Source organism: Heloderma suspectum, chromosome 6, assembly GCF_057233095.1.
Source record: "Heloderma suspectum isolate Gila_16-S chromosome 6, 16-S_ref, whole genome shotgun sequence".
Classification (NCBI taxonomy): Eukaryota; Metazoa; Chordata; class Lepidosauria; order Squamata; family Helodermatidae; genus Heloderma; species Heloderma suspectum.
This window is the reverse complement of record NC_139463.1, coordinates 11,614,787-11,636,372: the sequence shown is the minus strand read 5'-3', so window position 1 is coordinate 11,636,372 and position 21,586 is coordinate 11,614,787. Positions and strand designations below refer to the sequence as shown.

General features: G+C 44.5%; 1 protein-coding gene across 1 annotated transcript in view; it reads left to right on the top strand.

Annotated features, from left to right (window-relative positions):
* LOC146340470 (uncharacterized) overlaps positions 1-21,586 on the top strand; it is a 191,822-nt gene that overhangs the window by 62,072 nt on the left and 108,164 nt on the right. The window contains 14 exon segments of the mRNA XM_084807236.1: positions 200-368; positions 1,561-1,695; positions 4,945-5,097; positions 6,373-6,574; positions 8,121-8,261; positions 9,824-10,006; positions 10,596-10,667; positions 13,119-13,245; positions 13,497-13,636; positions 14,445-14,648; positions 16,518-16,667; positions 18,517-18,696; positions 19,759-19,875; positions 21,243-21,392. Of these exon segments, the coding sequence (XP_084663362.1) occupies positions 200-368; positions 1,561-1,695; positions 4,945-5,097; positions 6,373-6,574; positions 8,121-8,261; positions 9,824-10,006; positions 10,596-10,667; positions 13,119-13,245; positions 13,497-13,636; positions 14,445-14,648; positions 16,518-16,667; positions 18,517-18,696; positions 19,759-19,875; positions 21,243-21,392 (2,123 nt within the window).

Genomic DNA, 21,586 nt, shown 5'->3' with positions numbered 1-21,586 from the left:
CAGTGAAGGCTCTTCTCCAGGTGGACTCCAGTTGGGCCATAGGTCCATATGAAACCAGCAGGAGCATGCCCTTTGATGACCTTAGTGATCAGTCAGGTTGCTAAGGGAGAATGCACTCTCTCAGGTATTCTGGTCCCAAGTTGTTTAGGGCTTTGTACACTAGTACCAAAACCTTAAACCTTTTCCCCTCTAATACTAGGCTTTACTGTGATGGGACTAATACACACGCTCCCACCGGACCTTGCAAACCTGGCTATTTCTGTACTGGTGCTGCCAAAACAGCCACCCAGATGATGGCAAAGGAAGGGCATTATACACTGGAAGGGGCTGTCCAGCCAGAGCTCTGCCCTCCAGGTAGTTTCCAGCCGGTAAGCAGAGTCAACAGAGTGTTTCTGCCCTACAGATAAATAATGCGGCCAAAATTGCTTTCAGATAAATTTACTATCAAACCAGATGCATACAGAACCAGGCACCTAAAAGCATGATGCATGTCTTTGCTGTTTGTCTTTTAAGAGCACCAAGCTTTAATTAGTTTAATCAGTAAATTAATCAACCAAAGCTTTAGTTGATTAATAGGCAGAGGCAGCTTTTAACCAGCGAGAGTGGAAAATTAGGGCAAAGTTGTTCGTTTTTCAGACTGTTCTGGTATGTTGCTCTAATGAGGAATGGAAAACAACATAGTAAAGATGCCTTGACAGTTAGTGGTGGTAGATTATTTTATTACTAGATTGTAAGTTGGCTCATGCTTATGTCAAATAGCGGCACCTGTATTCAGACGCTGATGTATTTTTCATCAGTGATCAATTGCTTACAAGGGAGATGACTGATCAATTAAAAATTCTGTAATTGGCTGACAGTCCTGATCTTTTTCCCAGTGTGCCCTTTACTCTCTGCCACCAACTCCTCATGCATGTCTCCCTGACAGAGTAGTCTATAGGGTATCTCATGATAGGCTAGTTGGCTGCAAGTAGGGATGGATGGATCAGTCTATTCTCTAGTCCTTGTCAGTTTCACATAAGCTCATTCATAAATCTATTCCATCCCATTTCTGCATTAACTTTTTTTAAAAAAAAATCTACATGAACATTTGTACTTTAATCTGTATTTTGAATGCGTTACCCTGCCCCCCCCACATGTGTGTGTGTGTGTGTATTCTCAATGTATGCTCTTCTAAAAGAATTTTATCATTTGAAAAAAGCATTTTATATACATTTTTGTACTTTTTTTTAAGCTAAGGACTGCATCACAAAATTTGCAGGAGTGCAAAATTTGAAGAATAACTGTGTGTGATCTGATCCACATATTCATCCAGAAGGTGTGAATCAAGTGGATTCACTGCAAAATGTGGGCCAAACAAAATCTTCAAGTGTGACGTGAGCCAAATCAATCAACACAAGAGACACAACACATACCTGTTTCGTCTCTTCCACCCTACTAAAGATCCCTGGAGCCTTGGGTTGGCAGTGAGGGGTGGGGGATGGATGTATTAGGCTTTCTTTCTCTCATTTTCATCTGAAGCCTGAGTATGACCTTTCCCACAATCTCTCATCATCTTTCTAGAGTCTAGCACAGTCTGCCTGCACTGAATGCCCAGCAGGGATGTTTTGCAATCACACCGGCCTTGTGGAACCCTTGGTTTGTCCCAAAGGATATTACTGCCCAGCCCGGAGTATTCTGCCTCTACTTTGCCCAGTGGTAAGATGTTCTAGAGATGTAACAACTTTCTCAAGTTGAAGAAACCCATGGGTAATCCACAAAAGGCAAAGATAACCATGATGGCTGACAAGAAAGATTCCAAACTGCATGCTAGAGCAATATTTTTATTATGGTGATTTTGGTTGGCCTAATAAAGGTACTGCCCTACTACGGACATAGGAAATTTAGGAGCTTCATTCTAATATCAACATTTCATCTTTGATTCCAGGGCTACAGTGAATACATTGCCATCAAGTTAAGACTTTCCTCTATTTCCAGGCATCTGATGCATCCATTGAATTGTTTATGGTTGCTACTGGTGTTTTATTAGTTGTCTTAGGGTGTCATGGTCTTTTATTAATAATTCCTTTTGGCTGTTTTAACTTATTTCAAATTTTTGTCTGTTTTAATTTGTAAATTTGTAAGGACACAACCCTATGCATGCTTAGACAGAAAAATGTCCTACAACTCCCATTCCCCAGCCAGCCATGCTGGTTGGGGAATGTTGGGAGTTGTAGGACTTTCTCTGCCTAAACACGCATAGGATTGTGTGTTTAGATGAGGAGGGGAGGGGAGGAGACCGGGGGGCTGCGTTACGCCATCTCCTATGGCCACCCCAGCCTCCTTCCCTTCCTCTCTGAGATACCACTGCTAGACAGGCAAAAGCACCCATCTAGCAGAAATGCTGGGCAGCTGGATCGCGGGGCTGCTGCTCTCCTCCCGCCCTGCATTGGATACTCGGCAGCCTCTGACATCAGATGCTGCCAACTATCTGGATAGGACTGAGCCCCAGGTGTCTCTTTTTTAGAAAGGTGTCTAAGAAATTGTTGTTGCTGCTGTTGCTGAAAATCCAAAGTGGAGTCTCTCTCTCTCTCTCTTTCAATCTCTCTGGGCTGGTTCGCACAACCCAAGGGTGGTTAACAAGCCATAGTGGTTTGTTAATAGGGATGCTGGAGAAATTCATGATGGTCTAAAATGAGCTCAGATTTCTAAGAATCCAACCTGAGGAATCTGCTGTGGAGCGACCCCCTCAGGCCACGCAGAGTCCATGGACTTCTGGATGATATTTTTTACTTTCCCAAAATTTATGCATATAAATTCATAGGAAAATACATATGATTCTGCTAAGGAAAAGTTGGATGGAATGGGGGACAATACGCTAAATGTTACATACTACAGTAAATTATGAAATACTTAAGTAATTGTATATTTTTCCACATGACGAGAAAAAAATATTTGCCTCTGCCTGTGGGCAGACAATGGAACAAAAGGCACCTGACAATCCATGAAACGCAGACGGAGCAGATTTTACACAGTCCTTACATCCCTACTTGTTAACCACCCTGCATGTGCCAGTCACATGCTGGCCCAATTTACATAATTACTCTTGCCGGATGCAGCTTTTTATGTCATCTGAACCCAATGAGGATAGCTCGTTGGGGTGGTTAAGAAACCACCCGGAACCCATGGCCTGTTGTAGGGTTGTGAGGTGGCTTGTTAACCAGCCCAACAAGCCACCCTTGCCAGGGTCAGATGAAATGAGAAACTGCGGTGCGGGGCTTGAATCGGCAACTTGGCACCTGCAGATGCTGCAACCCAGTGGACTGCGATGAACATGTGAACCAGCTCTCTCTCTCTCTCTCTCTCTCACACACACACACACACACACACACACACTTTGTATGGCCAGAAGAATCCCAAAAACGAAGGGGCATCCATATAGAAGTGAACTACATGTGGAGGTACAGTTTTGCTTCCTGCTTACACTGCAGCAGTTCCCACTGCTTTAGAGACAAGCTACTTGTAAAATTGGACAGGAGCTGATGCCTTCAGCGGCAGCAAGGACAACTCCTCAAGCTCTCTCCTGTCCGTGTTCACATCTTTTAAATCCTGGCCACAGCCTATGGATAGATTTTAAAGCTGACATTCAAATCTCAAAAATCCTGAGTTTTTAGGACTCAGAAATGTCAACAGATTCCTGGAGCAAATAGTAAGACTGCTTTCATGAGATGAAGACAGTTTTTTTTAATTGCTGGCATCTACATGATATACTGATCCTCACTATGTGTGTTCATGTGTTAACATTTTTGTGCTCCAAGAAATGCCATGCCAATTATTTCCAGGTGTGGGAGAAGCCACATGAACCCAGAAGAGTCTCAGTGCTGCGTTCCTCCTGTATGGAAAACGTGGCATTTAGCAGCCGATACAGTTCTTTAAAGTGCTGTTCACCAGAACAGGAAAACATACATTGTCAATCTTACTGCTTAGCTACATTTCTAGGAGTTATCATTTAAACTGTAAATAGCATTTTTTGGCATCATATCCAGCAATAATTGCCATCTAGTTCTTATTGAGGTCACACACACACACACACACCAGCACTCTGAAGTACAGCCGAGACCCAGGTTTCCCACCTTGAAGAAAATTTGGCCAAAAATCTCAAAACAAATTGCTTAGTATTGTATTTCCCAGAGATTAAGAACGTAGTCTTCATATCAGCTGCTGAAGCATTCTAATTCTTTTTCCCTGCCAGGATCCAGAGAATCATGCAGCTACTTCCACACACACCCCAAAAGCAAAACTGCTTTGGAAACAGAAGGTGGTTTCAAAAGACTTGTGTGATCTGACATGGGTAGGGATGTGTGAACCAGCAAAACTTAAGCTTGCCAAAATTCTCTGGATTCCATCTCGAAGCTTGTTCTGACCCAAATCCATATCAGATTGTGATCTTTTTTTCTTTCTTTTTTTGGCATGAAAATCCATGTGCATTTCTGTGCATATTTTCCCAAATGTATGTGTGCATCTTTGAAATGTACACATTCTTCTCCCATTGTTGGAAGTGTATTTGTGGGCATTTTTCAGAAGTACGCATTTTTTTCATGTGCATTTTTCAAATGTATGCATGTTGTCAAATGGGGGAGGGGAATCTGGAAATCACAGTGCAAGCTCAGAAATGTATGGATTTCAACCACAGATTGTGTCCGAGTCCATGTTTGGTCCAGAAGGCATGAACTGGGTAAATTCTCATCAAAAAGGACTGAAACGAATTTCTCATACATCCCTAGGCATGAAAGGGGTGGGGAGTCAGCTGTTCAAAGGCACAAAGTTAAACACGCACAGGATTGTGTTGAAAATCTGATTGTGGAAAAGCTTTGATAGAGTTCTAGATAGAGTGAAAGAAAGAAAACCCACTTGTGTGTGCCAAGAGTTTCCCTTGGCCATTGACATATTTCCCCCCATTTTATTCAGGGCACTTACTCAGACATCTTGGGCGGCACTGGAATGGGCAACTGTAAGCTATGTCCGGCAGGCATGTACTGCAGCAAATCTGGGCTGGTGGCACCTGAAGGATTTTGTCAACCAGGATATTATTGTCTCCAAGGAAGCAGCGGTTCCTCTCCAGTAAGTCCAGCGCTGGTGTCCCCTCTCCCACTATTCCAGTCAAGACTGCAACCCTTCTTTAAGAGGGTAGCCCTGTCTCTGTCAGACTTCAGGGCTGAGAGACCCAGGTGGGTCAATCCACACATATCTTGTCCTGAGGTCAAAGTGTTTAGCTCTGGCCAAGCCAATAACTTAACGGTGAGAGAGATGTGATGGAGGAGTCAAAGGTGAAGCACGAGTCAAAGTTGTCATTAGAGGCCACACAGGTCCAAGTACCAGAAGATCAGGTCAAAATCCTTATTTTCTAGAAGGGACCAGATCCAGATTATTGGGATTTGCTTGGGGGATGTAGAGAACATACAAAGCAGGGAACAATAGAGAGCTTTTCTACATGTGGCTGTTAATCTGCTGTACCTATTTTCAGTTTTGTTGCAAAACGGAGGTCCGAGCAGTACACAAAGAGTATTTCATTTCCTGCTTTTCCACTACATGACCTCTAGGTGGCACTGTGGTATACTGGATTACAAAGAAGAAAAATGGGTTCTCAGGATGCAAAAATGAATTTATTATAGGAAGCCCAATGCATTTGGGCCTTTCCCCCCTTATTTTTAGGCCTTCTTCAGGGGGTAAAGAAAAAAGTCTGCAGATTTTTTTTCAGCAAAGGATTGTCTCCTGTGTCAATCTACTGGCCAAAAATAAATTCATTTTTGCATCCTGAACACCCATTTCTCTTCTTTGTGATCTGCTTTGGATGCTCTCCACCTTCTGTTTACTACGGTATAGTGGAATTGCACAACTGCAGACGTAGAAGAATGATTTCCTTTTGCTTTCACAAATAAGACTGCATTTTCACTACTCTAATAAAACTTGCCGAAAGTGCAGTTTAAAAACAGAAGCTAAACTGGAGGGTCATTGTAAGCAACCATGACTAGGGAATAATGAGCACACTATAAATGTGTTGTGTAGAAAAGCTTAGAGAATACAAAGGCTGAGAAGACATCTAGTTGCTTAGTACAAATTCTGGAACAAAACAGTGACTTCATAAAGGCCTCTAAGCCAATGAGAATGCAGCTAGGCTTTTTCCAGTCAGTTGCTCCTAGAGATGATGTTTGCTTGTGCGTGTTTTTATCTGTGTCCAGGCACTTGGCTGCAGTTGGCTAAGCAAGACTGTAGTCAGTCTTACTCCAGAGTTGGGTCATCCCTAATTTAACACCTAAGTGGTCCCCCTACATCTTAACAGGCTCCACATGATAACGGGGCTCTTATGCATACATTGCCCTCTTTCTCTTTTTGGAGGCTGGACTCCCTTTTGGTGGACCTTGTCCTGCGGGACATTACTGCCCAGCTGGCACAAAGCAGCCCAGGGAAATGCCCTGCCCAGTTGGGACATGGAATGAGCAGAAAGGAGGCCGGGATTCAAGCTGGTGCTTGCCTTGCCCACCTGGATTCTTCTGCAGCAGTCCAGGCCGTGTTTCCCCAACAGGTCCATGTGCTCCAGGTGAGAGGATATAATTTTTTTGTGTGGGGGGGGGATTCATCTGGGAATTGTCTTTGACTTGCAGCTTGAAGGGGAAGTCTAAAAATGATGCTCCTTCCCTAGAAGGAAAGCCAAAAATGATTGCTTGGATATGTGCATATGCTTGTTGTTTCATTTCAATGTATTCATATGTAATATCTTCATGATATTAGCCACTGTGGTATAGTGCAGGGCTGGACAAGAGGTAGATCAGGATGTACTGATAGATGTCTGGATGATTTCTAGTAGTTTGGCAAGGGATTCTGATTCCCAATTGTATAATACTAGCAATCACAAAAAGCTTTATCTCCCCCACTCCCTTAAATTAGGTTGCCCACCATTGTTCTCCCTTCTTAGGGTTCTTTTTCTTTAACCTGAGCTCATCAGAGGGCATGTTCCTGGTGGTTTCACATGCACCCATCACCCAGTTGGGGTCCACCAGGGAAAGAGCCTTCAACATGGTGGCCCCCTTCCTGTGGAACTCCCTGCCTTTGGAGGTCAGACAGGTGCCAACATTGTGTTCCTTCTGGCACCTCATGAAGACATTGTTATTTTGGGAAGCCTTCCTTGAGTGATTAACCATGGTTTAGTAAATTTGGTCTTATTGGAACTTATTTCTTTTAAAATGTTTTAATTGTTTTAACATGATGTTTTATTCATTTATCTTTGCTGTTCACTGCTCCAAAATCTTTTGATGTGGAGCGGTATATAAATATTGTAAGTAAGTAAATAAATAACCTGGACTTGGGCTGGACAACCATTCAGATAGAGGACACTTTATTTGAAAGTGTCCTCTATATAGTCCTTTACAGAGGACTGCCCTCCATAAAATAGGACACATGACTACCTTAACATCTAACCATTTCATTATTTGGGGTTCTTTTCCCTTCCATTGTAAATACTATAGCAGGATTTGTGTTTAAATTTTTGTATGGTATATACTTTAGGCAAAGTCCCTACCATCTTTTCCCTTCCCTGTATTGTAGTGCCCAATAGGCATGAGTAATTCAGTGATAAACAACTGAATAGATGGTGTAGGGATGTTGCGGGTGCCCAACTGGGTCCGGGAGTTCGTCGGGCTCCCCCTGTCTGTGACCCCTGCACTGCACCCGCTGAGACACTGTCCTTGCTGTCCCCCCCTTGTGCCCACTCATGCCCACTCGTGCTTTCCAGGACTCACTGCGATCCCATTCGGTGAGCACTTGCCCTTTTTGCACCTTTGATTGCTATGTAAAACAGGAAGTTAAAAAATGCGCATATTTAAATATGTGCAGTTTGGAGGTGGGAAAGCTAAATAAATGCAATATTAGAGAGATTATACCGCTTCAGCGAGTGCCTGGAGAAACTGAGCTAGGGTGAGTTCTTACATCCCTAAGTTGGTGTTACAGTCAACCAGTGAAGAACATGGGTGTGTGAACTGACCTTTAGTGGCAAACCCTAAAATATTGTGTGCTTGGTACTTCCTGGACAATTCCTCTTCTGCAACAAGATGTGGTTTGAGAATCATCCACTTGCTCTCTGCTTTCAGGCTTTTTCTGCAGGGGAGGAACACGAACAGCCAGGCCAGTGGACAGGGTAACTGGAGATGTGTGTCCCAATGGCCACTTCTGCCCTGCAGGCTCAGCAGTGCCATCTCCATGCCAAGATGGGGAGTACAGTGCAATAACAGGTCAGGAGTGGGAGGGCATCTCCAGCATGCCTAGCAGGAGTCAATTTGGATTGGATTGGCTCAGAATCAATCAAACCAAGCTATTTCCCCAAGAACTGCTTATTTTTGAGCCAATCCAAATTCAGCCTACCCCATCCCAAGCTCCTGTCCTCCAATCCACTAATCCCCCCCAAATCCTCCCCCCTTCACCCCTAATCCAGTTTACCAGGTTCCAGCACCAGTGTGCAGGGATGTACGAAAGTAACTTACCTTTCGCGGATTATGTTGATGGGGGGGGAGGCGTTCCGTCCCTCCCCCCGGAATCCTGGCCAGGGGGGAGGTGCTCCGTTCCTCCCCCCGGCATCCTCAAACAGCCGGCTGTGCTCCGCAGCAGCTCCACGGAGCAGCCGGCCAGGCCCGACCAGAGCTGTCCGCAGCCAGATTTCCGGCCGCGGAGGGCTCTGGGTGAAAAACAACAACAACAACCAACCGCGTATGCAAATGGCGGCAGCTACGGCCACCGCCATTTGCATTCCTTCTTTTTGGCCGTCTTAATCTATGTAAATATTTACGTAGACTATGACGGCGAAAATAAAGGGGAACACAAATAGCGTAGCGGGCGCTATTTGCGTCCCTTTTTCATTCACTGTTTTAGCCTACGTAAATCTTTACGTAGGCTAAAACAGCGAATCAAAAGGGGACACAAATAGCGCCCGCTACGCTATTTGTGTTCCCCTTGATTTTTGCCGTCATAGTCTACATAAATATTTGTGTAGATTAAGACGGTAAAAAGAAGGAACGCAAGTGGCAGCGGTCGTAGCTGCCACCATTTGCATACGTGGTTGTTATTTTTTTAAACCCACCCAACCATGATAGGCTATGTAAAGATTTACGTAGCCTATCACGTCTTTTTTTTTCTTTTTTTTTAAACCTAGCCATGATAGGCTACGTAAATCTTTACGTAGCCTATCACATCTTTTTTTTTTTTTACACACAAGCCTGGAAATGGCGGCGGTGGCAGCCAGTCGGAAGACCGGCCGCCGCAGCCGCTGCCGGAGCCGCTGCCGCCCAGAAGATCTGCCCCAGGTGAGTCTCGTCCCGGGGGGGATCCGCGGGGGGGCGGCAGGCCATTCCGCCACGGAGTTTGGGGGGCCGAATGCACTGGCATTCAGCCTCACTGAGATCCGTGGCGGAATTCTCTGACATCCCTACTAGCAACAAGCCATAGCAATGAGGAGGAAACAAGGGAGAAAGCTCTCTCCCTTCTCCAGCACCTGGCCACAAGTAGCTCTGGGAAGTGTGATTTTCCTAAGGCTACTGATATTTGGATCTGAGCCAGAGAAGTATTTGTGTTTTTCTCAATACTTGCCTCATATTTGAGCTCCCAAGACTCATATTTTTGAGCTCAGAACTACAATTCTCAGTAGCATCACTGCCTGTTGGCCTTCCTGTCATTTTGGTACTGTCTTAATCCAAAAATACATTTTTGGGGGATGTAATATTTTGGATCATCTCCAAGGACAGAATTAGGAAGAGGAGAGAACAATGACTTAGCTCAGGATTGTTGTTTTTTCTTCCCCCAGGTCAAGAAGAATGCTTTCCATGCCCAGCTGGCCTTTATTGTAAAAATGGGGTAAGATACCTCTGTCCACCTGGCTTTTACTGCCCACCAAAGACTGGAGTTTCCCTTTATCCCTGCCCTCCTGGGACTTATAACCCATCCCCTGGTATCGACCAAGTTCATAGATGTCAGCTGTGCCCTGCAGGTAAGCAACCATGTTAAAAAATAAATGTTGCATCTGTTTCGTTCAGCACAATGCCTTTGCAAAGGTCCTCTACATCAAGGGTAGCTATGGTTGGACATTTGCTGAGGATCCACACACTAGCAGAGGCCCACTGACAAGATCCCCCTGGAGTTGCTCTGCTTCTTCACCATTGCTTCTTCACCTGCCCTTTGCTGTGCCCTAGGCAATGGGGGTGGTGAGAAGGAGGAGCAGTGGATGCCACTGCCCACCTGGTCTCTGTCTGGCAAACAAGCAAGTGGCCGCAGTGATGAGAATCAGGATAAGGAGCAACAGCAGCTGTTGACAATGGCGGTGAGAAGGTAGACTCACTGAAGGAGGGGGCCCGTGGAGGGAGTCTTGCCCAAGAGCTCTAAAAAAAACTGAAACCAGCCCTGGCCAACACAATTTCTTAAAGAACATAAGAATTGCCTTGCTGGATGTCACAACCAAGACACAACATACTTCTCTGTTGCAGTGATGGGATCAATGCTATCTTTACCCATGTGGCTGTGTGTCTTGATAGCAAGCCATTCGCTATTTGATATCTGATTGCTTGTGTTTTTCCACCCAGGGATGTTTTGTGGCGAATGGGGGTTACCCTCTCCCACTGGCCCCTGTTTGCCGGGGTTCTTCTGCAGTTCAGGTATCAACAGTTCTATCTGTATCTGTCTATCCCTGGTTGTTATCATTCCTCTTGCACAGTTCACTACCTTGTATTCATCCAAAGGAGGTGAACCTCCCTAAGGGTATGTTGTTCGCATTACAAACAGACTGGTTTTATACCATTTTTAACCATTGCCGCTTCACCCAAGAATCCTATAAAATGTAGTTTGGTTGATGTGTAGCTGAGAATTCTGTGCTAGAAATTCTTCTCATACACCTCTCTCAAAAGCTGTTACCATAGCTCACTGGGGAGACAGAGTGACTATTAATGCTATTTGAGACAGCCAGTTCAGTCTAGTGGCTAGAGCAAGGTAGGGATGGTGGAGAAATCCTTTTGGGCGGTGGAGTTGGATGAGTATTCCTAGGCTTGGCCCGCTGAACTTTGTTTTGGTTCCCACTGCAGTGCCTGACTTGATTTGCAACGAGTCAGGCCACTTTGTGGATTTTCTGGGAATTTTGTGCATTTTTTTAAGGTGCTGCCATTGGCAAAAATTTCTGAGTGATTTATGCAAATTACAGATGAATTTGTGCAAATCTGACTGTAGTTTCTGCAAATTTGTCCATAATTTGCACAAATTGCTCAGAAATTTGTGCAAATGGCAGCACCTTCCCACCCCACTCCCCATAAATGCACAAAAAAGTTTCTGGAGCTTGGGGAAGAGCCTGCAGCTCATCCACAGATGCAAAGTGAGTTCTACGTGCCACAGAACTCCATCAAGCCAAAAAAGGAACTGGATTTCCGAGCAACGGACATCCCTAGAACAGGGATAGGGAACCTGTCTCCTTCCAGATGTTGCTGGACTACAGTTCCCATCATCCTTGACCATTGGCCATTCTGGCTGTGGCTGCTAGGAGCTGGAGTCCCACAACATCTGAAAAGCTGCAGGTTTCGCATCCCTGGACTATAGAGTCGGATTTAAACTGGGGAGACCTGAGTTCAAATCTCTATTTAGGCATGAAGCCCATTAAATGATCTTGGGCTGATCACTATCTCCTTCTTAAGCTTTTAAAGCTTTAAAAATATGATACATCATATCAGGGTTCCCCCTGACACATCTGTAAGCCTTTATTTTGGTTGTTGTTTTTACCTCTTGTGTTTATGGTTGTATTGGGACTCGTTGTTGTTTCTTATTGCTTTATTATTGTGAAGTGCCCTTGAATCAATTTTGGATGGAGAGAAGGTATACAAATATTTGTAAATGAATAAATACATATCAGCTCAACCTCCCTCACAAGGTTGTTGTGAGGATAAAATGACAGAGGAGAGAGAACCACGTATACTGCTCTGAGCACCTGGAAGGAAGCACAGTATAAAATTTAAATGTAAACTACATAAATAAGTTTAAAATACATAAATAATCTTGCAGTGTAGGTGTTTCCTAAGACATCCTACCCTGATTACATAATTGCTTTGGACTGCATATGCCAAACACTCTATTGCAAAAACATGGTGGTGGAGTGCCAATCTTCTTCAAGTTTTAAACCAGCTCATTGTATTATGCGTTCCCATGTCTGGCTGTCTAGAAGCAGTGAAAACTGACTGAAGAATTTGAATGACCTCCATGGTTAGTGGTAGCAGTTAACTGCAAAACTGGCCACACATTAAAAATATTGGAACATGATCCCCATGATGAGGGGGGCTTAAATATTAGAAGTCTTGAAAGGAATAACAGAGACTTGAATATTCTTTCTCCAAGCATTTGGAAATAATGGTAAGGATGATAGGAAGCAGTCTTACACCAAGCCAGACTATGTATTAATCTAGTCTAGTATTGTCTATTCTGATTGGAGGTCTCAGTCTTTCTGATAACCTGGGACTTCCTGTATGCAGAACAAGTGCTTTACCATTAAGCTATTGTAACATTTCCCCAAAGTATCTCGGGGCTGGGTGAGAGTTCTGGGCTGCAGTGGAGGCTGGTGTTTCTAATGCCATGGGGTGGTGAATCTGCTCTGGGTTTCAGTCCGAACCAGTCAGAAACCTAAAGAGAGCCAGCGTGGTGTAGTGGCAAGAGTGTTGGACTGGGAGCTGGGAGATCTGTGTTCTAGTCCCCACTCGGCCATGGAAGCTCACTAGGTGACTTTGGGCCAGTCACAGACTCTCAGCCCAACCCACCTAACAGGGTTGTTGTTGTGAGGATAAAATGGAGAGGAGGAGGATAATGTAAGCCGCCTTGGGTTCCTTGCAAGAGGAAAAAAGGCGGGGTATAAATGCAATCAATCAATCAGCTATCCAAGGTGCTGAAGCAAAAGGTTCCACACCTTGGACAGCTCCCTTAGGGTTCTGACTGAAACCCAGAGTGGATGTACTGCCCCACTGACATCAGAGCCACCAGCCTCCACTGTTGGGCTGGATGGGAGTGGGTGGGACCACTGGGCTGTCCCAGTTACGCTGTTCTGACATCCCTTGGCTTGGCTTGCTGTTTCTGTTCAGGCTCCAGTGTTCCAAACCCTGATGGAGCCACCAACATGAGTGCCGGAGGCCCTTGCCCACCGGGGCACTTTTGCCCAGCTGGCACCAGAATCCCCCTGCCATGCCCGGCTGGCACCTTCGCAGACAGGTATGGACCTCAAGGACTGTGTGTACACAGGCACAGTGCCCTCCTCAGGTAGAGAGGGGAGTGGCAGGCATGACAGAGCCCCTGGATCAGCTGAGTTGGGTAGAAGGAGGAATTCCACTTTGCCTGGTCAACAGAGCACTGGGCTTTCTGCAGTCTCCAGCTCAAGCCACCGAGAACGTGGTTTGTCAGGGACGGGATGCAGCCGTGGCTGCCCACAGCCCTGAGATCACCTGACAATTGTATCTCCTCAGACTGTATCTTTCCCTTGAGACCAGCTGCATTCCATGCCCACCTGGCCATTACTGTCTGTCTGATGGGCTCTCAGCCCCCTCTGGACCCTGCTCTGCCGGCTACTACTGCCTGCCTGGAGCCACCTCACCTTCCCCTGCAGGTGAGTGTGCCACTTGATTCCCTGCATGCCCTTGCCAAGGAAGGGTGAGATATGAACCCAGTCTGCCCCTCCGAACAGACGACTGGAGCTATTGGCTATATTGAGCTAACCATCATCTCTTTGGGAGGCTGGTTGTGGACTCCGCTTCCCTCCTTCCAAGGTATGGCCAGCATGGTTGGAGCTAACCTGTGTATGCATGTTCTTTTATCTGCATTTATATCTTGTCCTTTCCAGGGCTGCAGCCCTTAATCGGTTAGGTTAATGAATTACAGCCCCTCTTTCATTGACTAAGAAGGCATTCTGATTAATCAGGCAATCACTTTCTTTTTAAGATCCATTCTTTTAATGTAAGTACTAATAAAAACAGCAGAGAGCAAGTAGTATCTTAGAGAATGCGTCCCCTCCCTTCATTTTCAGCCAGTAGAGAATACCTCTTGTTTGAGAGGTGGGGGAGAATTTTGTTCAGTTTGCATTTTGATAAGAAGAACCTACCACATTTGCACTTCCCGAATCAAGAGAGAGGAGAAGAAAATGCAGTGTGGGTTCTGGCTTTCCCCTTGGCAATTCACTGCCCAACCTCTGAGTATTTTCTATTACCAATGTGGTCAAAACCTGTTGTGTCTGGCGGCCCCTCGGATTGTGAGCTTGTTTTAAAATGCTAATTTTTAACAAAAGGAACTGGCTCATATATACCTGCTGGTTTCTGCTTTCAAGGTGTTTTCTTTCTTTCTTTCTTTCTTTCTTTCTTTCTGCTGAACTCTTGAGGACTAGAAACATAATCCTAGATTTTCAACATTCTTTCTTACAGAATTTCCAGAACAGGGAGGTCCTTGCCCTGTGGGCCACTACTGTCCAGCGGGGACCAGCCAGCCACTTCCCTGTCTAGCAGGAACTTATAACAATCTTACTAGGCAACCTGCTTGCTTCCCGTGCCCATCTGGTTACTACTGCCCTGAAAATACCACCAACTACAGTGGATTCACCTGTCCACCTGGCTTCTACTGTCCTGAAGGTAAGATGTACCGTTGCTGTCATGAACAGGATGTTAGTGTGACTGACGTTTGTGGTCCAGAAATCAAAATGTGCTTAAATGTCATATCTGACTGCTCAGATACCTTGGAGGACACAGGTTTTAAAGCTACCTGGAGAAGTGTTTTTGCGCGCGTGTGTGTGTAAGAGCTGAACTTTATTTCCAAAGGGAGATAAATGAGCAAATTTGCAGAGCTTCAAAACAAATCTAGATCCATTAGCTCCATCTGCTGATAGCAGCATAATCCTGCAAGATACCAGAAACAAGACATACAAGCTGGGAGTTCAGTTATCTGCACCTGAAGTCCCTTTTCCATCCATTTCAGCAACGAGTGCAGACTTGGATTGGGTCTGAGGCAGCACCTGGAATGCAGCCAGTGGCCCAGTGTCCTAATGGACAGAGGACAATCCGCTGTTTGAAGGTGTCCTCTATCTGATGGGCTCTCCAGTCCAAGTCTGGTTTAGGGTGCAATCCTATGCATGTTTAGACAGAAAAAAAAGTCCTACAACTCCCAGCATTCCCCAGCAAACATGGCTGGCTGGGAATGCTGGGAGTTGTAGGGTTTTTTTCTGCCTGAACATGCATAGGACTGTGCCCATAAAGCCAAAGAACCTCAAGGAGGGAGAGCAGGGGCCTTGAGGTTGCCTTTCCACAGTTAGCAACTGGAGAGCAGACCGAGCAGGCAGGCCAGTCACCTGGTCTGCCTTTCCAGCTAGGGTGAGATGTATTGTACTTCTAATTGAAGTGCAATGATTATCTCTATGCTTGCACCTATAAATATAAATGTGCACAGGCAAATGTTATTTAAATTGATGTCCTCCTTTGTCCTCTTTTTGGGTGATGCAGTTCTTCTTTTTTGGCAATGCATCAGTCAGCGGCCATCCTTGTTACAACCTCCATGCAGGAGGCAGCCATTTGCAACTGTCCACCATGGGGGGTTATCATTTGGCAAGCTGTTCAGTGGAGCAGCTCATCTCGTGGGTTGGGAAGAGTGAGGTGCTGTGAGGGACACAGGGACATAAGGAGAGCCCTGCTGGTTCAGACCAAAGTGCCATCCAGTCCAGTCATCTGCTTCCCACAAGGCCAGCCAGATACCTTTGGGAAGCATACTCCCCCTGTTGAGTCAGCTGCCTTTATTACCAGTCCCATTTTTGTGGCAAGTAAGAACAGAAACTGGGGGGGGGGCTTCCACGGTGCCCTCTCCAAAGCTCCAGAACCTCCTTCCAGAAGGTTGGAGGAGAACCACCTCTCTGCTTTCTTTTTCAGAATGGCTTCAAGCCTTACTGTTTGACGTTTGGCTTTTGGTTAAAGCCTTCAGTGGCTGCTTAGTTTGATGACTGGATTTTCTTGATGTGATTTGTTTCGTCTGTTTCTTTTCATTATAACTTCTAAGTCGCTTTTGTGTGCAACCGGTGAAGCAGTATATAACCAGCCATGTGCTCTCCCATGATGTTCCATTCCCCATTCCCACACCCTACCCCTTGTTTTAATTCTCATGGAGGTGGTAAACCCAATTTTAGGATGTGCCACTTCAAACTGCAAATGGGAGTTTACACATAAGAATGCTCCTCCAGACAAACAAACAAATGAACAAAAGCCATTCTACCTAGAAAACGAGCATGTCAGGGAGAACAGTTCTAGCCTAGCCTTCTGCCTGGCATGCTACTTTTCTATGTGCAGGGAGTATTATTATTTCTGTACAGAGAAGCATTTGAACCCATGACTTCCTCCTTGCATCCCAGACACCAGGTTTATCACCTCCATGAGAACTAGGCCAAAAACACATCACAAGAATTGTACATCTGCTGAATGTTTTGGTTTCTACCATTTCTGTTTTGTTGTGCCTCTAAGGAACCAGGTCGGCGACGGACTTTCCCTGCCCTCGTGGCTATTATAACCCAGACCCCATGACCCAGAGCTTGGATAGCTGCTTGCCCTGCCCCTCAGGACACTACTGCGGGAAGGAAAATTTAACCACTGTGTCAGGAAAGTGTGATGCAGGTGAGGCTGGGTTATCTATGGAGAAATGTGCTGTGTCTTACGATCGGCGAAGGAGCGATGTTCAGTCTCACCAAGACTCTCCGAACATCAGCTCACTGTTTGTCTCATGCCCGATTTACATTCATGTTTGCGTTTGCTGCTCGTTTTGTGCAAATGGGAAAATTGTGCAAACTGAACAGCAATCGAACAAGGAAGTTGTGCAAGAATCCCTCAATTTGTGCAGGTTTCCAAAGTTGTGCAAATTTTTCCCCGTAGACTAAAGCAGGGCTGATTTAGAAATTTGCATAAATGTAGAAACTTGCACAAATTGAACAGGGAAAGCTGCACAAATTGAATACAAACATAGGTTGACTAATTTGCAAACATTTTTGGCAGACGTGTTTTCATGCTCACGTTCAGGGTTGCAAACAGAGTAGGCTCACATGTTTTGCAAGTAGAAACAAAATTCTTGTACAACCCTACCTGATATTTCTAAAACCAACAAAAATGCATCTGGGTTCCTCACCCTGACTGAGGAATCAATGCCTGCCTCATCTTCCTCAGACCTTGATAGGTAGCAGTTAATTTGTATTTATAAGCCATCACAATAAAATCACAATAAAAGTGCAAAATAAAATAAACAGGTTAAGCTAAACACCTATTCTTCACAAAACAGCTGCATAATTTCCTTGCAGTCATAGCAAATAAGGCTACTCTGTAACTAACAACGGGTTGATCATCACAAAGAAGTTCCATTATAATATAGGAGGATACTTGCTAAGAAACTGGGGAATGATATACAAGAGGAATTTTCCCCTTTGTTCTGCATACAAATGACAAAACAGTATGTAATGTTTACAGCCAGTGTGGTGTAGTGGCTAGGGTGTTGGACTGGGAGCCAGGAGATCTGAGTTCTATTCCCCACTGGGCCATGGAAGCCCACTGGGTGACTTTGGGCCAGTCACAGACTCTCAGCCCAACCTACCTCACAGGGTTGTTGTTGTGAGGCTAAAATGGAGAGGAGGAGGATAATGTACACCTCCTTGGGTTCCTCAAAGAGGAAAAAGGGTGGGACATAAATGAAATAAACAAATAAACAAACAAACAAACAAATAATAACAATGTTTGAGATCCTCAGCCTGGCTACAACAGTTCAGTTAAATTCAGATTATGTTCCAAAATTTGCATTCAAAATATAAACATTTCGACAGGTTTGCCTTTTTTTTTTTTAAGCCAGAGAGTATATTGTTTTTCATATTATACCCCAGCACCATGGAGCATACAATCTAAAATTTGATATAGGGAAAGAACAGAGGGAGAGGAGGGAGATGGAAATTTGGAACAAGATGGAAGCAAGGAAACTGCAGAAGAATTTGTACTGAATATAAACTGAATTCAATTCAATTACAGTGTAACTGTTACACCTCCGTTTAGTTTCAGTGGGAAATAAGAAATAGTGGGTTGTGCTAAAGGCTTCATGGAAAATGTGTGTTTTGAGGTGGGATTTAAAGAGGGCAAGAGTGAGATGGGATCACAAAGGACTGTGTTATTATAACACTGTAGTTTTAGTATGTGGTGGTGTGTGGCTGACCTCTTTCAAAGCTCACCTTTAACTTGGAAAGGAGATGGCAGCTCAGCTCTTGCAAGTCTTTTGGGTTCTGTTTATTGCTTTTATGTGTTTTGGCTATATTCACACAGAATATTCACGCATAATGCAAACAATCCCTGTATGGTCCCTGATCCTCCTGACCTACTCTGTTGGGCAAAACCAAAGATAAAGAAGTGTGGCCTGCACACATTGAAATATTGACCCCTTCTCCTGTGATTTGTGCTTTGCTCATCTTCTTGTGGTTTTTGTTTGTTCTCTTAGGCTGGTTCTGCATTTCAGCTGCCTGGACCCCCCAGCCCTTTGATCTGGATAACTACACAAATGGCAACTGTCTTTGCCCAGCCACAGCCACGGGAGCAAAATGTCCCCTTGGGTCCTTCTGCCCAGAAGGCAGCCCTGAACCCATTCTGTGTCCTCCAGGGTTTTACTGCAATGCACCAGGTAAAAGGGGGAAATATGGCAGTTGTGTCTGACAACAGTGATTCAGTAGTATGAAGGAAAGGGGGTTGCTGCAAAACTTTTGTGTCGTTCTACCCTAAGAGAGGCAGACCATTTGGGGTATGGCTTTAGACCAGGGATGGGGAATGTGTGGTCCTCCAGATGTTGTTGGACTTCAACTCAGCACTAGTCATCATAGCTGGTGGTGAGGGATGATGGAAGTTGCAGTCCTACAACATCTGGAGGGCCTCTCTTTCCCCCACCCCTGCCTCAGGCCCTGAACTTAGCCCCTAGGAGAACCCCAGAAGGAATGGACAAAGGTAACCCTTTATTCACACACGAGAATCAAAACTGTACTGGAGTAGATGCCAAAATGTACAAGTGCATTTTGTCCATAAGCTTACACTTATTATAAAGATGGTGTTCTTGCATGAAATCTGTGTGATTTTGTGAAACCTACTGAGTAAGCATCCAGACTTAGCAATGAGTAGTCTCTTTACTCATTGAACTTAACACAGGATATAGATATGGGGAATACTTGAAATGATTCAGCAAGATTTGCTATGAGTGCTTTCCCAATTTATTGTTCTGGATATTCAAAGATACAGCTTCTGAAGTCACTCATCCTGTCATTTTAGTAGAGCAACCAGCCGGCAATAATTCAATAATAGATTATGCTTAAATGCATGTGCATATTATCAAAACATCAATATGGATGTCTTGTTGAGATATTGAAGGAACTGTAAGATAACTTAATATTTAAAGGAAAGGGAGCTACCTGTTATTGGTAGATGGAAATAATAGTGTTAATGTTTTATTCTTTTTCTATCTTGGTCACAAAACACACTACCTATGTCAACTATACCCTTAATTTACAACCCTACAGATTAAATCCCCACCCCCACAATTCATCAGCTAAAGGGTTAGCTGATTTCTCTGCTAATTTAAGCTTCTAGTCCTACATTTGTTATTTAAATGCCTATAAATAACAAAAATGTAGGACAACGTTAACATATGCTAAGAATGTCTCCGGGTTTATGTTTCTTGGTTCCCATTTTTCTACAGGTCTGTCTGCTCCAAGTGGGAAATGTGCTGCTGGGTTTTTTTGTGCAGGTGGAGCATCTTCTCCAAAGCCAGTTGATGGAGTTACAGGCAAGATCTGCCCTGAAGGGACTTACTGCCGTGAGTATCTGGCAGCACATCTTGCCTGCATCAAGGATTTCTCCACTTATAATCATCATATATACTGATAGCAATCTCAGTTGTCCAAGCACCAGTGATTATGTTTTGCAGTAAATACTTTGCCTACCTGCAGTCTGAGTTGGTACAGTCCTTTCTACCACCTCATTCTGCTGTGTATGAATTTAGGAGGAAATAATTTATGGATAATACATCTAATTAAGCAAACCTCCTGTTTTCTTGTGACGGGCTCTTACTTCCTGTCTATATCTGGGTTCAGAACGATATGGCTTTTGTGATGCCGAGAAGGACTGAGTTGTTCACGGACAACACAGTTACCTTTATAAATAGATACTCATAGACTATATTTGAAAACATTTATTAACAACAAGCAATTATATCTAAGACAATTGTACAAAGAAATTGATACCATGGCATTTGTTGATAAAGGTTAAAACAGGGAAAGCGAAGAAGGCAAAGTATAGTGCATTAACAACACAGCTTTCTGCCAGCAAAGCTTACCCCTGCCAGGAGCAACCCCAGCCAGTATCTCCCCTTTACTTTTATAGTTTTACACTTGAACATATGTGATGTGATTGCTTACCATACATTGATTGGCTAATGTACCCTTTTAACCCCACCTTTTCATACTTATTCATATTTGCTGATGTCTTGCTTTTACTTCTGCAGTTCTCTCTCTATATATATAAAAATCCCCAGCTTGTTGCCTGTGGTTTAGGCCTGTCTGGAGCATGAACCTTACTGATCAAGATTGTTTTTTTCATAATGTTCTGTTTTGCCCAGGTCAAGCTGCCTTCCAGTAATAGGTTAAAAGCAAACTTTGGTTCAGACAGCCTTTTTAACTAGGCCTCTTTGATATGTCTGATAGGACAATTGCCTTAAAATTGCCTAAATGGAGATCTGCCTTAATTGGTTCTGGGAGCTCACTTAGGATCTGAACCTCCAGCTGAATTCTCAGTAAATGAAGGAAGGGAAGGATATAAACATAATAGATAAATGCAATTCATAGAATCATAGAATAGTAGGGTTGGAAGGGGCCTACAAGACCATCGAGTCCAACCCCCTGCTCAATGCAGGAATCGAAGTCAGAGCATCCCTGACAGATGGCTGTCCAGCCTCGTCTTGAATGCCTCCAGTGTGGGAGAGCCCACCGCCTCCCTAGGTAATTGGTTCCATTGTCATATTGCTCTAATTCATCTGGCTTTTTTTTTTAACCTCACGTGAAGTGAACAGGGATATTTAGAATGAGCTGTTTGAGAGATAGAAGGTACTTGTGTTCCTCCTGCTTAGCAGCTATCCAACACTGTGTTCCCTATATTCTTTTCTTTCCCTTCCCTCCACCCCCACAGCTGCAGGGTCTCAAGCACCAAGCCTCTGCCCACCTGGCACCTTCTCGAACCTGTTAGGGCAAAGTATGGTTTCTGACTGCCAGCTCTGTCCCTCTGGGTTTTATTGTGAAGGATCTGGACTGAAGACCCCCAGTGGAGAATGCTGGGAAGGTAAGCCTCCTTTGTCCACCAGTAGGGGGAGCAGGGATGAGATGGAGGGAACATTTACAGCAGGCTTCCCCAACCTGTTGGACTAAAATACCCATTATCCACAGCTAACACATTGGTCATATTGGTTGGAGATGAGGAGAGTTTTAGTCGGTGGAGTCTGGTGGCTCTGATTTTAGTCCCAACACATCTGAAGG